At 48.7% G+C, this 17,085-nt stretch overlaps 1 protein-coding gene across 4 annotated transcripts in view; it reads right to left on the bottom strand.

The window, feature by feature from the left end:
* Window positions 1–17,085, bottom strand: part of PTGES (prostaglandin E synthase) — a 31,523-nt gene extending 14,438 nt beyond the window's left edge. The window contains exons 1-3 of one of the 4 annotated variants that reach the window (XM_032131089.1): window positions 16,695–17,085; window positions 1,587–1,787; window positions 134–216 (exon numbers count right to left, since the gene is read on the bottom strand). In XM_032131089.1, the coding sequence (XP_031986980.1) occupies window positions 134–216; window positions 1,587–1,694 (191 nt within the window). In that variant the 5' untranslated portion in view covers window positions 1,695–1,787; window positions 16,695–17,085. Of the gene's footprint in view, window positions 1–133; window positions 217–1,586; window positions 1,788–2,113; window positions 2,805–15,249; window positions 16,645–16,694 lie in introns of those variants that run through there. The other 3 variants (XM_032131088.1, XM_032131091.1, XM_032131087.1) reach the window with 3 other exon arrangements.

Genomic DNA, 17,085 nt, shown 5'->3' with positions numbered 1-17,085 from the left:
CGAGCCCTTTAGCTTCCCACTTCTTTGCCAGCAGCTGGCACAGAGGGAATGGTGGCACAGGGAATGCCAACATCAGAGGGAATGCTGGCACCAGAGGGAAAATCCTGGCACCAGGAATGCCAGCACCGCTCACCTGCGGCACCGCTCCACGTCAGGGTCCTCGCGGCAGAACTGCACCCCCCCATTGCGCACGGCATCCTCCGGGTTTGCAAACGCCTGCAAGAGAGAGTGCCCACCTGCTTACAGTCTTCAGGAACCTCACAGGTAGAAGCTTTGCTCCTAATCTTGAAGTCCTGTAGGGATTTTTACCTACCCCAAGTTGTCACCACTTTAAAAACAAGGGCTACTGTGCTTCCATGCACACGGTCCTGGGGGTTAAACCCTGCATCTCCCCAGGGGTTTTCCTTGTCCTCCAAAAAACCCAATGCTGCCTGCTGAGCAGGTCCCAAATGGAGGGCTTCAAGGGAGCTCCCACCTCACCCCAGTCCACTTCTTCCCACGAAATCCATTTCCAGGAGACTTTGCCAGCCAGCGAGATCACTGCTGGCAGAGAGCTTGCAGACACAATGTGGCCTCCAAAAGATAACCAGGACTGACAGATTAGAGAATATTCCCTGGCTGGCTTTTTGGCAGTGGGACTGTGTGGCTTTCCCATGGGGAAATGGGATCCTACACTAATAAAGTTACAAATGAAAATAATTTGTGCAAGCTCCCCACCTATGCTCAGAAGCTGTTCCTCAGGGACCTACTTACATCTGACAGTTTCATTTTACAGCCTGGAAAGGGCCCTGGTGCTTTCTTTAATTATGTTACAAGTCCAAACTGTCCCAGGGCTGGAGCATCATTTAGAATCACAAGGGGAGAAGACAAATCATCAGTTACAATGATGCCACAGCACAGGGCATTTGTATTCTATCTGAGAGCAAAAATGTCTCCCTCTCACTCTACTGACGCAGTCAGAAACTCCTTAAATACTTTAAAACAGATTTTACAGATAGCTGAGTTTTACCAGGAGTTGGGGTGAGGGTGATAAAAATCCAGTTAGCCCCAGCTCCTGATGGCAGCTGGTCCTCCCTGTATTTTCCCCCCGACCAAGAACCATTTCCTCCAGCAATTGTTTTATTCCCCACGACTTGCTGCTCTCCTGGAGCATTCCCATAGCCAGTCAGCCTCCAAAAGCTCAAAAGCTTTCTGCTACATTGTAAGAAAAAAGACCATTGCAATGATTTCTTCTTAAACCTTTTTTTTTCTTTCTTCTCCTTTTCTTCCAGACCCTGCAAATTAACTGTAAACAGACTCTTTCTAGAAGCATCTCACCTGCTTGGCATTTTAGATCTGATTATTATTTAGATTAGGTTTCCAAAATTATAAACATCAAGCTACAGATGGTAGAAACAAACAAAAAGGGTCAAGGAGAAGTGAGATATTTATCTGCCGCAGCTATGAAACAAGTTTTGCTTTTAACTTAAGTCAAAGAAAACTCAGCTTCCTTAGGAAAATTTTGTTGAACTCTAGAGGAATAAAAAAACAAAGAAAAAACACAGAAACCCAAGCAAAGGGAGAAGGAAAATGAATCTGGATCTTACCTTCTTTCTGAGTCTCACTTGCCCCGTAATGATGGCAACGACATACATTTTTAAAATCAAAATTGTGCTGTAGAACGTAAATGACAGGAACACTTTATTTTCCATCATTTTGAGAAAACGTGCTGCTCGGTCGCTTCAGCACCCAAAGCCAGGGGAGATCTTGGGCTGCGAGAGAGCCCCGCAGGAGAGAAGCAGGAACAGCTGCGTTTAAACACAACACAAATCCTCTCATTTTCCAGTGAAAGCCCAGCCAGCCCCTGTACCCCCCGCCAGGCTGCTGGGACAGTAAGGAAAGCCCAGCCAGCACATGCAACAGGCTTCCTCTGCTCCTCACACCCTGCCACCACCAGCTCCCTGCGGATCAGCTGCCCCGAGCCAGGACACAGCACCCTCAGGGGGGGCTGGCCACAGCTCGACCTCCGACCTCTCTAAACCAGCCCACCACGATCCCCCGTCCCGCCTCCCGGCGTGTGCCCCGACAGACGGAGCCGCACGGAGCATCCGTCGCCCAGCCGGGCACTGCTCACCCGCAGACCGAAGCTCCTCAGCCGTCGAAGGAGGAGGTCGGAAGAAGGTGAGCGCCTGCTTCAGCCTCGTCCAGCCCTTGCGCCCAGTCCCCCGTGGCTGCGCTTCCAGTCCCGCCCAGTGCAGTGAGCACTCCCATGCAGAGGCAGCCAGCCCTTTCCTACAGGTCCACCTGCCGAGGGATGGACGGGGGACAGAGCTGTCCCTTGGCCCACCAGCGCCCACCACCCGGGAGCTTGCGCTGTTCCCGCCCCCCCGGCTGGGAGGGGAGCCCCGGGAATGACCAGCCTGGAACACAACCAGGCAGGTCCTGGACCGCAAAGCCCCAAAACTGCAAGCAGTGAAGAGCCGCCTGCCCGCCCCAAAGTCAGCTCGTCCTGGTTTTCTCCGAGAGGATGAACCAAGGCAGCCAGATGTAATTTTGTCCTTGGTTTAGAAAATGCCATGTGAATTTGGAGCTGGCTTTTCCTCAGCCATCAAACATTGTGGAATAAAGAGTGGGATCGGAGCCTCTGCAGGCAGCTGGGCTGCTATTTAATGCAAACTTAACTCCTTCTCCCCCAGTGCTAGCAGCAGCAAACCTCAGTGAGCCAGAGGTGTGGGGGCTGACAGGAGCTCTCCAAGTTTATTAGAGTGGAAGGGCTGAATTTGATGTTCATTTCCTTAACACAGAAAAAAAGGGAAAAAAAGGGAAAAAAAAATACTTCTTTCAGGAAAATAGAAAATTCTTTGCATTTGCCTCTGAATCTTCCTCATGGCCATTCTGCCCTGGTGCTGCAAACCCAAAGACACTGCAGTGCTCAGTGCAATGCTCTGGCTCAGCCCCACGACATCTGAGTGTGCAGGTGGAACCACAAAGCAGTGAGCAAAGCACAAAGCAAAGCTGGATGTGCAATGCAACCCGTGGTGCAAGCATAGAAACTGGATGTAGCTCCTGCGGTCTGTGTTGCCATGGCAGGGGGGGCGAATGTGGCATGGAGGCCATGTGGTCTAGTTTTTCTACCTGATACCCAGAAAAGTTTTGACAAACCAAAACCTCCTACCAAGAAATATTTTGTACAACATGCCCACAAACAACGGAAGATTTGATCACAGTTGGCAGCACTTTGCACCGTAGTGGTTAATAAGGTGTAAAAGCTGCCCAGTTTCATATCTAACTGGCAGATAAGAATTTTACTTGAAATTCCAGGAACAGTTTGACAGATTTGTCCTCCTCTCCCGCCCCAGAAGGGTCATCTTTTGGTAAGTCTTGTGTCCTCAGATATGCTGAGTGTTAACCTGGGAAATTAAGATTGTGATTGCCATTGTATTGTTAGTGCTCTATAACACCACTTTGCCGTTCAGGCATTTATCATGGGCAATCCATAAGAACCATATATGTTGCATTCAATAAATTGTGCTATTCCTGAACCCAGCTGGCTCTCTTGAATGTGGCCAGACCTATAGCTCACAGACTATTCGTGCGCCTGGCATGGGGCCTTAAAGTTACATTTTTTCAACAGTGCAGAGAGCCTTTGAAAACCCCAAGCACTTGGTTTTTCAAGGGGGAGGTGCTTGCAGTTGGTCACCACCTCCCTGGCGTCGGGGAGGCTGCAGAACAAGTCCTGGCACAGGCCAGCATGGAGCTCCACGGCCTCTGGCAGGCTGCTTCCCTGGGGGTGGGAGTGGGGACACCAGGACATGCAGCAGCCATGTGGATTCAGACTCTGGTAAGAGCTGGGGTGTTCACCAGCAAATAGCATCCAAACCCACCCACATACGCCTGGAGCTCGGCAGGGTATTATAAACACCATAATGCCAAGTATAAGTAGATGGTGGCAAAAGCCACATCCCAAACACTGCTCCCTCCCATCCCTCTTCTCCACAGCTGATAGGGATCAACCCACAACAGAGAAGACCTCAGTGCCCAAGGACTGGGGTTATGCAGGGCCAGCCCAGCCCCACAGCATGGATGAGACTTTCTCCAGCAGCTCCTTCTCCCAGGAGCCTGGAGAGGGCAGGCAGCCAGACCCTTCACCAATCCATCACACCCTCCATCCAGCAGCTCCAGTTTTTACCAGCTGAGGATCCAGTCCACGGGGTCTTCGGCAGTGGAACCTTTTTCCTTCATGCACCTTCTTCCCCTCCCGAGGCAGCCAACACCTCGCTGGGCAGCAGGAATATGCACCTGCAGACAAGCCAGGACTCCTCCTGCCAGCCAGCCAGACTTCTCCTCCTTGGCATCGTTCAAACACTGGCAAGGAGCCCTAGACAATTTGCACCAGCAACTGGCACAAATTTACATTGAATGGAGAGATCAAGAAGCATACCTTGTTTAGGGATAAGGCCTCTGGGCAAACTCAGGTGTGGATGTGTTAATTTTTAAAAAGGTTTTTTTTCTGTGTGTTTATGCATTTCAAACCCTTTCCCTGTTACACAGAGTGGAACCCCAGTGCGGAGCGTTATGGATGGGGATGAGGAGCAGAAGATGACTGCAAAGGCAGGTGTAATGCTCCTGGGATCCCAACTCCTTTTCAGTTTACCAAGTTCAGGGGTCTCATGCTGGGTAGGACACATCCACACTTGCACCTTCCTGGCTTTTAGGATCCAAGGCAATGCAGCTGCCAGAAGTGTGTTCAACCATCCCATTAATCCATGCGGAAGCAGGCTGTTAATGTTAATAGTTTGATCCTCCTCCACAGATCACATCCTGCCGGGACAGAGCCCTTGCCTGAAGGAGACCAGGTCCTAAGGGCAGTATGTCTTTAAACTACAAGTCATGCCTTAAAACCTTGAGCATGAGAGGTCTCAACCCAGGACAAGGTCTACCTAAACCAAACACCGCTAGCCAAAACCGCTTTTTTAAAATGAGAAATTATTAATAAAAATCCATGTGAGGCTTTGAAGGATTAGGTTGTCAGGTTAGACTGACCCCAGGAGCTGTAGGGAAAAAATGGAGCATTTTGCTGGAGGAGGAACTGAACTGTAGGAGGCAGAAGGAATGAAAAATTCATGGGAAGTGCTCAAGAAAAATACTGAAAAATAGAAGCCTGTAAGAGCAATTCTGCTTTGAAAAGATTATGGACTAAAAATCACCCTCGATTCCCACCCAGGTTATTTATTTGACCAACTGAATTATGCTACAGTATTGTGACTACATTTTTTCACCCCTGCTATGCTGGGGAATTTCCTGGCAGCAGCAAAAGGAGAGGGTTGGTCCAGTGGAGCACTGGCATGTCTGCTGGAGTGGCACAGCCTGGGCTCCACCCTGATCCCAAAGGGAAGCCGACACTTTGTGCAATTACTGCTCAGATTCCCCAGAATTTTCCCGAATGCAATTACATCCCACAGCTGGGGCTAAGCAAAGAGCCCGAGGGGACTGCTCCAGGCTGGAGAAGACAGGCAGGTGGGTGGCACTTCTCCAGCTTCCACATACTAGTGGAGAAGGCACAGAGCCCAGCTGGGATTTTGCTTGCCCTGAGCCCACAGCTCAGCCCAGGAGCTGAGCCACATTCCCAGCTTGTTCCAGTGCTACCGTGGACACTGGTGCCCTCTTCCTCTGCCATTTCTTCCTGCTGCTCCCAGCACAAAGCCTTGGAGCCTGCACACTCCAGTGATCACCTGCCCGTGGCTGCACCCACCCTGGGAAACCCAGCTGCCAAGGGAGGCTGTGCTGTGCTGGCTCATCAAACACTATGACTTTTCAAGTAAAGGCATGAGCGTTTTAGCTGTTTATTAGCGAGAAGGGTGCTCCACCTGCATTCCCTCCTTAGTCTGCACAAAAGCTCTCACCACCATGACGCACCTTCTTCCATGGATCTGTGAAATCCTGTTGCTTCACCTGTAGCTCCCTCTCCCCAGACTCCTGGGCTCCTCATGCTTGTTTCAGCGAGCAGAACACAGAAGATACTGCACAGTCAGTAACAAGTGGTTACCAGCATCTCTGGCCTCCAGCATTAGCATCTGTTGTGGTTTGACACTGGCCAAACGCCAGGCACCCATGAGAGTCGCTCACTTGCCCTCCCCTGCCACAGATGGGCAGAGGAGAGAGAAAATTAACAAAGGGCTCATGAGTTGAGATTAGGACCGGGAGAAAACACTCCAAGGACAAAATAGGCTCAGCTTAGAGGTACAAAGTGAATTTATTACTAACAAAATCAAAGGAAGATAATGAGGAGTAAAGCAAGCCCTTAAAACACCTTTTCTTCCCCCAACCCCTCCCTCCTACCAACCGACAGCACAGGCAGACAGGGCATGGGGGTTTGGTCAGTTCATCACCCAAGATTTTATTCTGCTGCTCAGGGAGAGGAGTCATTCCCCTGTGAGACCATGGGGTCCCTCCCATGGGAGACAGTTCTCCATGAACTTCTCCAGCATGGGTCCACTCTTACAAGCAGCAGTTTTCTCAAAACTGCTGCAACATGAGTCCCTCCCACAGACAAACACTCCTCCTGAAACTGCTGCACCGTGGGTCGCTCTTCCACAGGGTGCAGTCCTCCAAAGCCAGGCTGCTCCAGCCTGGAAGCAGGGCACTCTCTCTCCACCAGGTCTCCCACTGGATCACAGCCTCCAGACATCCATCCACTCTGGTGTGGGCACCTCCCCCAGGGGCTGCGGGTGGATCTCTGCATCCCCCGTGGATCCCCAGGGGCTGCGGGTGGATCTCTGCATCCCCCGTGGATCCCCAGGGGCTGTGGATGGATCTCTGCATCCCCCAGGGATCCCCAGGGGCTGCAGGGGCACAGCTGCTTCAGCATGGTCTCACCACAGCCTGCAGAGGAATCTCGGCTCCGGTGCCTGGAGCACCTCCTCCTCCTCCTTCTTCACTGACCTTGGCGTCTCCATGTTGTTTCCCTCACATGTTCTCACCTCCTCCTCTTCTCTAGCTAGAAAAAAACTGTCCCTCACTTTGTTTTGATTTTCTTCTCAAATATGTTATCGCAGAGGCGTTACCATCCTCTCTAATTGGCCCAGCCTTGGCCAGCAGCATGTCCATCTTCAGAGCCATCAGGGATTGTCTCTGCCAGACATGGTGGAAGTTTCTAGCAGCTTCTCACAGAAGCCACCTCTGTGGCCCCCCTCGCTACCAAAAACCAGACCAAGCAAAACCAACACAGCATCTCAGGAAACAACTGGGATGCTTCAGCCTTTGGCAAACTCAGGCAGATTTTGTCTGGTTTGCATTTTAAAGTGACAGTACTGGCTGCAGCTATCTGAGACACCTCAGGCATGAGGAATGTACAATCAGACTCTCCCAAATTGTCCTTCACACTCAGAAGAGCAGATGCCTGCAGCAGGAGAAAGCCATCAAGAGAGGCCCAGAGAAGGGGCAGGGGTGTAGTGGCTCTTAGGCAGAGCAGAGGAAGCTGCTGTTCCTCAGCCAGTCCCAGGGAACAGGCTCAGGTCCAAGTGAGAGGCAGTGGCACGTCCTCCTGCCTTTTCCCTGCAGCTCCATCCACCATCCTTTCCTGCCTGCTCCCAGGCTGCTGCCCTGCTCCCAACCACTCTCCTGCCCCAAACTGTCATACTCACCCTGGCTGCAGAGGAGTCACTGTGTCCTCTGCTGCTGTGACACGCTAGAAGAGAGGCCATCAGGCTGTGAGTGTGTGGGAAGTAGATTATTTTCTCTTATTCTGAGCCTCACATGGATTCATGCCTGGGCTTTCTCTTAGAGGAAAGAATTCCTTGGCTATGCTGCTCTGTGCCTTCAGAGATGAAACCCTGCTGGGAGGGGGGGCTGAGGGAAGTTATTTCTCCTCTCTGCTGCTCTCTCCCTCTGTCCCAGCTGGCTAAGAGCTGGCTTTAGGCAGAGCCGCACCTGCCACTGCTGCCACCAGGTAAAGGTGAGAGATGAGAATCAGGGCTTGGGGTAGGGGGAGGTCACATCTGTCTCACTCAGCCACAGCACAGCAACTCGTGATGTGTATTGCTTCCCAAAAACCAGATCCCATCAGCTGTAAACAACAGGCAAAAACCACTTATGTTACTGCCCAAAATGAGGGAGTTTCCCCGCCAGACTGAGAGAGAAGAGGAACAAATTGCTGCCAAAAATTTCAGAATTTGGGAACAGTTCCTAGACTTCAAGCATTTGCAAAACTACAGTGTAGATGCAGATTCCCTGGTGGGGTGCTCTTAAACAAGAGCAAAGGTAAAGGATGCTGCATGGTCCTGTCTCCACATGCTGTGATATGGAGAAATGGGAATCAGGGCATGGGAATCACAGCATTAAGAGCCCTGGCTGACTAACAGGGCTGGGAGAGGAAGTGTGGTCCCTGATTCCAGTTTTATGGAGACCTGACATTCAACAGCAATGAGCAGCTTTGAGGTGAAAAGTAGAAAACAAACCTCTTATTTCCTGGGCTGTTAACCCTGCCTTGCAACTCAGGAAGAACTGGCTGCAGAGCTTGTCCATTTTAAGCTGTATTTTCAACAGAGAGGCATTTTCAAGTTCTCATAGGACAAGAGGGTCAGCACATCCTTGCCTGTCCCTGACCTGAGAGTGGCTACACCATTCTGGTGAAACCAACTCCAAGGAGAGCCTTTGTTCATGGCTTTGCCATAGAGCTCCACCCACCACAAAGCTTTCCAAAACACAGAGTTTATTTTTAAACCTCCAAGTTCCCTTGGTCCCCTCCATCACCCCTAAATTAAACAGCAGCATTTCCTTCCACCCTCCTGTATAGGTCATGTTATCTAAATCTCTTTATCACACATACTGATCTCATAAATGGTATCACTTTGCAATGTCCTGGAGAGCAATTGGGCTTCCTGGAGCAGACCAGGGCCTCCTTCCACAAGACCTGACTCAGGCAGAAGTCAGAGCTGCTGGGCAATTGTGGTTTTATGAGTTATCATTGTGTCATTGTTCCAGACACATCCTAAAACTTTCTCTTTTCCCTGCACTGAGTCACGAACAACATATCTTTTGGGCTTGCTTTTAGGCTGAAAGGTGGTCTGGGTCTCAATTCTGATGTTAATAAAACCCCTCACTAGCAATGCTGAAAACACCCTCCCCACAGTCAGCCTGGAAAGAAGGGAGCAATTTAGCTGTGTTATTTACAGCCCTCTTGCCTGGAAGCTTTTTATTGGGCTGTTGTCTCAGCTGGCCTCTTGCTCACAGCAGTGGGAGCACTGACACAACATGACCCAGGCTGCATGACACTGACTTTATCCAGAGCAGAATTTGGGTTGAATGATGCAAAGAAATAGAAAAACCTCTCCACTGTACTCTGTAGGCAGTGATGCTTGGACTAACCATCCTAAGTTTTCTTCTCTGCCTGAATGACCCATTGGCAGGACTCCAGGAACCTGCCCAGGTCCCATGTGTCGATTACTCTCCTGATTTACAGCCTACATCCTCATGTCCACGGTGTTCCCAGGAATCTGCTCCACCCTGTGTTTATGCAACCCTGAAGCCCTCCACAGGGGAGTACGTGCTTTCTGCATTTATTTACAAAGCAGCAGAATGCATCTCTCTAGCACAGCACGTTTCTGTTAATAGTGCCACCGACTCAGGCAAAACTGAACAAGAAGTGTTCCCTCATTATCAGGAGAGAAGCTGGATCCCAGCTGTGGAAAGGCTGTAGGGACAGGAGGCTATGGGATGCTGCATTAGTGGGGCTAGAGCTGTCCACAAGGAGAGTTGGACATCAGGAAGGGGCAGGGAGCTGTGCTGCAGTGCATTATTGCAGTGGGAGAAGTTGGTGTGAATGTTCAGTGGTGGAAGAAGCTGCTGCTCATCACCATGAGTGAGGCCCTTGCAGGGTTGTACCAGTTGTGGGACACACTGTAGTTTCAAGGTAGGACATGCCCCTGTGGGAGAGCAATGGATTGAGGCTCTCTGGTGCCGTTCACCCTGATTCATCCAATCTTCAGAAGTCAGAGATTAACTTAAGCTCTGAATCACAAGGTTTAATTCTCTTTCTTGTAAATTTGTTGTCATACATGAAGGTAATGTTTGATAATTACATGCGTCAAATCACCATCCAAACTGTTAAAATTAAATTACTTCTTGAGACAATCAAGTTCCATAATGAAATACAATTTAAACAATAAAGTTCCATAATGAAACACAATTTAAATTAAGATTATGATGATAATTTTAAAAAAAATAATATTTTATGGGATCTCCTTCCCCTCTTGTTCATGTCATAGACAGACACACAGGGGAATTAAGAACAGCAGTTCTTGCTCAGCTTTGCCCAGCATTCTCCTCCTTTGAAACATGTCTGTGAAAGCACCTCTTACTCAGCTTTACTACAGTCCCATTCGCTTTCATCTCTCTTCAAAGGAGGTTTCTCCATGCTTTTGATTATCCCAGTCATACTTTCATATTTCCCTCCAATGCTGAAGCAAGCAGATGACCGGCACATGACTGCCAACTCCTTCACCCCTTGCACTTCAAACATCCTTCAACCTCCTAAAAGCTCATTTTTCTTTTAAATGCCACAAGTCCTCACTGAGGGGTCTAGGATGACTCCACACCAAGTTATTTAGTACTCTGGAGGGGCTACTCCCAAACTGAAGGAATTCCAGCGATGTTATATAGAAGACAGCCCTGGGACACTTCACAGCTATCAAGCATTAGATCTGGCTGCTCATCCCTGTTCCTTCGGGGCCTCTCTGTATCCTCCAACCAATCTCCTCTTTTGCTGAGCTGTTAGCATGGACCTAACATTGCTCTTTGCAGAGCACATCCATTCTCCTGTTTTCAACTTGTTCCAGCTCCCTGTTGGCCACAGGGTTCCCATCTCTCAACCACACATTTTAACAATAGCTGGAAACTGGAGTCCTGCAGGCAACCTTTTATTTTAGCAGAGTTCATTTTTCTTCTTGTTAGATAAAATATCTCCTGGAAAAAGAACCTAACAGTTTAGATCCCTTCCTGACACTCCATCCTTTATTTAACATTGAGGAATCTGTATGGAAATTCTACTTTACAGGTCATTCAGAGAAAGATCTGAGGCATAAATTAACAGGTCCTTAGGCTTCCCTGCAATGACATTCTGATGTCCAAACCACAGAGAAAGACGGACCTGGTGGAATTTCCAGGAAGCCTCACTGTGGTCTCCACAGTAACCACCAAATCCCTCCTTGCTCAGGAGACCTCACTGCTGGTGCCTGCTGTTCTCTGGTTACTGATCCCCTCTGAGGCTCTCCAGCACACCAGGAGCCTGTGCTGCCCTTTGGCCTTGGCTGGCACACTGTCTGCTGCTCTTCCTTGGCCCTGAAACCAGCTGGGAATTAGCAGCCTTGCTCCATAACCTTCCCAGCACTCCAAGGGGTCCAGACCCAGCCTCTCTGAACAAATGGGGAAGCTATTATAGCAACAAATAGTCACTTTCTCCTGATAGACCTACTTGGTCCTCAGTGTCAACTGCTGGAGCTGATTAAACAGGCAGAGGTCTTTACTCAGGCATGAACTGAAGACAGAGCAGGGATAGCAGAGGCGCCAGTCAAAATAGCGGCCTTGCAAGACTAATTTTGGTGACCTGTGTTTATGGCTCTTCCACAGGAGCTGTGCGTAAGAGCAGGGTGTTAGCTTTGCTAAACCCCAAGCTAAACACAGCCTCTGATTCTGGTCCAACCCAAAACCTTTTAAATCCTCTTTCACCTAAGGGTCCAAAATCATTGGATGGGGCTGTCTGCTTAGTAATGCCACCACCTTGTGTGCTTTGGATGAGATACAAGCCACTCACCACATCAGAGCCCACGACGGGAGCGAGGGCACAGCATTACTCATGCCCTACTCTTCCTGTAGGATTCCTCCCATACCATGTGAGCATAGGGTTTTCTTATTTCATCCAGCTGAAGTTTCATCTCTTTCACACCATTTTTATCCCTAAATTATTACTTACAACAGAATTCTATTTAAGATAGAATATGGGTTAAAGTTTCCCTATTATTCCTTGTTCTTTCAGTGAGAACTATTGCTACACAGGCAGACAGGCTCACACGAGACCTACTCCACTCCAAGCCAGCCTGGAGAACAAAACCAGAAACTCTTGGAGCCAAGCCAAACACTCTCCAATTTCAAATTCTGGGCTCAATTTTAAAACCAAAGGTAAAAACCAAAGGCAGGATCAAGGCAGGTGAAGTTTAACTCTCACGGTTTTCCCATCTTACGAGGACCTACAGCACAAGGTTTAATTCTCTTTCTTGTGGAGGTGTTGTCATAAATGATGGAAATGTTTGATATTTACATGCCAAGTTCACTGTCCACACCATTCAAACTAAACTGCATCCTTGGACAATAAGTTCCATAATGAAACAAAATCTGAATTGAGATGATTATGGTGATGATAATAAAGATGATGATGATAATGATGATGATAATAATCATCATTATCATCTTTTCATGGGATGTCTTTCCCCTCTTGTTCATGTCATGGAGAGACAAGTGGAGGATTGGGAACAGATGATGTGACTAAGCCAGTGTTTCTGGAGCCGGGTGAGAGCACCTTGATTTGACCCCAAACGAAGTTCCCAGATCTAATCACTAAACCACAGAGGATGTCTGCGCCAGGAATGTTTAGTTTACAAGTCAAAACAGAGCCTAACTGCCAGCATCGATAGCCCATCCACTGGGTCTATCACTACCATTTAATACATTATTCATCTCTATCTTGCACGACACAGGCCTTGAAATCAGAGCCCGGAGGCCATGAGGTTGGAGCAGAGCCAGCTCGGCAGGAGGGGTGAAAAGGCAAAGCTGGTGAATGGTAAAGCACCGTCCACACCCTGCTTTGCTTACCTGAGTTCCTGCCCTGAGGCTGCCTCTCTCAGCTGCCAGCCCAGGTGGATTTGCATGGTCCAGGGGAGGCTGCTGCTTATCCGCACCTGGCTTTAGGTGGTGCCATTATCGTGGAATCATAGAACATTCAGGTTGGAAAAAACCTCTAGGATCATCAAATCCAACCCTTAACCGCCTGTGTTCACCACTAAACCACTTCTCCAAGTGCCACATTCACATGACTTTCGAACAATTCCAGGGAGGGTGAACCAGACCCTAAGCTGCTGTGTCCTCTTGGCCTGCATCAGCAGACACCCAAAGCAGCCCATAAAACACCCACCTGAACCCCAGTGTCTCACAGTACTGGTAGTTAACAGTAGTTAACCGGTAATTAAACTCTTAACAGCAATTTTCTCCAAGCTATTCCTTAACTTTTTTATTCCTGGCACCAAAATATGAGACTGGAGCGTGTCCAGGACGTCAAAGTCCATTTGAGAAATGGACACCTGTTAAGATCACCCAAGTACAGATTTAAAAATTCTTCTCTTTAAAGCCTGCCACTGTGGCAGTCCTGGCAACTCCTGTTCATATGAACATAAACTTCTGATTCCATCCAAAGCCAAAGGGCTGCCTCCCTTCATCCCTTCTGCCTCTGGAAGACACAGTGGCCTGCAGGGGAACAGAGCCATTTTGGCTGCCAGACACTTAAATAATTCCTTGTGCTTGTTGTGAGAAAGGCCATCTCCATCCATCATTGCTTGATGGAGTTGATATGTGTGAAAAATCAAACATGTTCCAGCACCAGGACTCACTCCATAAAGAGCAGTGTCCTGCCAGCATTGTCACCTTGTGCTTATCTATAAAATATTACATTTCCAGCAAGTTCCCACGGTAGGCAAGAAATGTGAGACTGCAGCTTCCCTCACCCACACATTGAGCACGGCTTAAGCACGTTCCCTCCCCTGCCTCTCACTCCCATCCCTACCTACGACCTGTGTAGCTCCACCTGCTGCAAACCACTTGGCATCAGATTAAAAATCACATTTTTCTCCCTCTGCAGAGCTGTCGGTGTTCACCACGGCCAAAGGGCACCGGCAGCATTGACAACCCTTGCTCGGTCCCAGCTGCTCTGGGGAGGAGCTGGGACAGTGAAGACCAGGGAAAGCTCTGGTCTGGAGCACCTCAGCATCCAAACTCTGGTAGGTCCTCAGGGCTGGTTGTTCACCCTGCTGGGACAGCACAGCGAGACTCTGCTCTCTGACTGCAGCCTAGGCTCAGGGAAAAGGGCTTTGAGATTGGGCTTCCAGAGAGCAAACACTTTTTTTCTTGTTGTAGGGAAGAACCTCTCAATGGAATTTTTCAGAGACAGCAACTAGAACAAAATCCAACCCTCTCGGTAACCTCAGAATTTCATAAGGGTTCAGACATGATCAAAGGAATTCTTTCCCAAGGGCAGAATTATTGCACAAGTATATAATGTTCTATTTCACTCAGATCCCAAGCTCATCCATATCTTTCCCTCTTGGAGTGTCCCTCTTCACACAGCACAGTACCACACACTGACCCAAGGGACTCTGTGATTTTGTACCCCAGACAAGGATTTTGAAGGCTGTCCAAATTTAATCACGACTCAAGCTCTTGAGTAAATATTTCAGCGACAAAACAGAATTGTTAAACCCTTTGCTATGAACTACCGTGTTAAAAAAAAAACTTTCATCATCTGCAAACCTCAGCTTTCCTACCTGCAAGAGAAGGATGACAGGCTCTTGACTCCCTGGGTGTTTCTAGGATTAGACAATGTCTGCTCAACATTAATGTAGATTTTGGTGTTTTGTGTTATTGCTCCTGTCACATTACATAAAGGTCAAGGAACATATTCCATGAGTCAGAGCCTTTCCACAGCATTAGTGTAGTCCTCAGAGCTTAGCCAGGCTCTGTATTTGGATAAAGCCCACCACTATCCCACTCTTTAAAGATCCCAATGTACGTCAGAGTGGCAGCCCTTTCCTGTCACTGCCTCATCTCTATGTTTAGGATAACCAGCACTTGGAAGATGATGCTGAAATTAAAGCATGGAAAAAAAAACCAAAGCAAAACCACACATACGGGGGGGTAGGAAAAGGGTAAAAATAAAGCAAAATCCTCTCAGAAAAACTCAGACCATTAGAGAGAGTCTAGCCAGAGTCAGAAGGCAGGGAGAGATTATGTAGAAATGAATGTAGGGAAAAATGAGCCTCCCAGCTCTTCTTCTCCAGTTAGAAACCTTCAGCAAGAACCTCTTGCCAGCCTAGCACCTCATGTAAAACAGCACATTTCCAAACCTCTTTCACAAAGCACTTGGAAATATTGAGGACCTTATACATCCTCCAACAAAAATACAGACTTTTTCTGGGAAAAGCATTGATTCATAGATCCTGCAATTCTTACCTGGAAAACTCTTGCACTCCATGAACTGAAGATGGGGCTGCAGCCCCGATTCCCAGCACCCTGTCCCTGGGCTGGAGACATTTTCCTTGGTTCACCAGCCATCTGGGAGGTCTGCCTTGTGATGAGAGAGCCCTGCTAACCAGCCACATCCCAGATTCTCTGAGCTCTCTGCCACAGAGCTCAAAGCAAGCCAGCCCAAAGTCCTGAAAATGCTGACTTTAAACCAGTCAAACTGCAGGTGGCAGGAAATTCCAACATGCCAGAAGCAGGGTCAGGCCAGGCAAAAATCTCATCTGAGACTTTTCCCTCTCCTCACCCCTGGCCTTGAGTACTCCATCTCTGCATCCCTTATCTCTCACTTTGCAACACAGATGCCCCATCTCCATTGCCTCCTCTACCGCAACAGCTTTAGCATCCCAAATTACCCACTGCAAACACCCTATATCCTCCAGCTCATACCTCTGATCCCCAGATTCCTACCACTCTTCTTCCTGTACTCTCTGCCATGTCCTTTCCTTTTCCACACCCTCTGCTTCTCACACCACTTCCGCTGCTGATCAACACCCCAAATCAGACACCCCAAGCCTGCTGCACACTGAATGCCTTTCCAAAGTTCTTCTCTGCCGCAGATTTTCAGTACTTTGGGCTTGTAGCAGCTGGTTCAAGACGACACACTGCTGGCCAACCACCCCACCCCCCGAACTGGTCAGGAGGGCAATGTCAATGCATGACAGGATGCCAGTTCTATGCCTAGGGCACAGGAGGGTGTTGAGGTGAAAGAACAATATGTTCAACACAACAGGCACAAAACACTGCACTGTGGACTGTGTGTTGCAGGGTCTGTGCTCCACTTGGAGCTTCCAGACTGCTGTTCAAGGAAATTGCCATCAATGTAACCTCACCACCACTATTAGACATCTCATCCATGTCCAGGCCCAGCTTGAACCCATTTAACTTGTAACGGATAATGAGATAACAGCATGACATGCAGCAGCTGAAGATTATTTAAACACCCATCTGGTACCTGTTATGCAGCATACGTCCTATTGTTGTATAGGAAATATATGCCACCTCCCTCCCACATGGAAAGGAGAAGATCTATAGATGTGTCTCGTGCTACCCCTTCTTTTTTCAGAGTTGAGGTAATTCTCCTTCTCTGTGCTGTTTCTAGCACACTGCTTTGCATTTCCCGTCTGTGTTTTGGGAGATGCAGTCCCTTCCAGGCTGGTGAGACCTTGTGAAAACACAAAAGAGCACAACGAAAAGTTTGCTCAGGACATCTCACCCCCTTCACACATCAGTCAGAAAATACTCTACCATTAAACTGATTCATCCTTTGCAAGACACAACGTGGCACTACTCTTTATCCCAGAGAGATTCGAGGGTGACAGTCCATGTCTGTGTTTATTGGACCACACTGATTCTACAGGGGAATGGTGAAATACCTGCTGAAGCCTGAGAGGTGAGCAAGGCAACCTGCTCACACTTTAATTCAGGTGGACAGACGAGAATCTGCAGATCCCAGCTAAACGGCCTCATTTCTTTATCCAAACTCTTCACCTTCCTTTGTAGGACAGCTGTTTTGCTGAAATGACCCTCATGGCTCTGGCTCTCTGTGATCCCTCAGCAGCCGCGGGCCGGGTTGTTGTGTATCCCAAGAAATCACGTTTCACAACACAAGTTGTCAGCTCTGCAGATGGGAGTCCACATTCCTCTGTTTTTATCAATCAGGAATCAGTTCTCAGTTCTGCAAAAACTGTTCTCCCACGTAAATTCTGGACCAAACCCTGTGTCTGACGCCCCATCTAGTGTTCACCACGGACAGATGCAGAGGGA

The sequence above is a fragment of the Corvus moneduloides genome, chromosome 21, assembly GCF_009650955.1.
Source record: "Corvus moneduloides isolate bCorMon1 chromosome 21, bCorMon1.pri, whole genome shotgun sequence".
NCBI lineage: Eukaryota > Metazoa > Chordata > Aves > Passeriformes > Corvidae > Corvus > Corvus moneduloides.
This window is presented reverse-complemented; position numbering and strand designations above follow the sequence as displayed.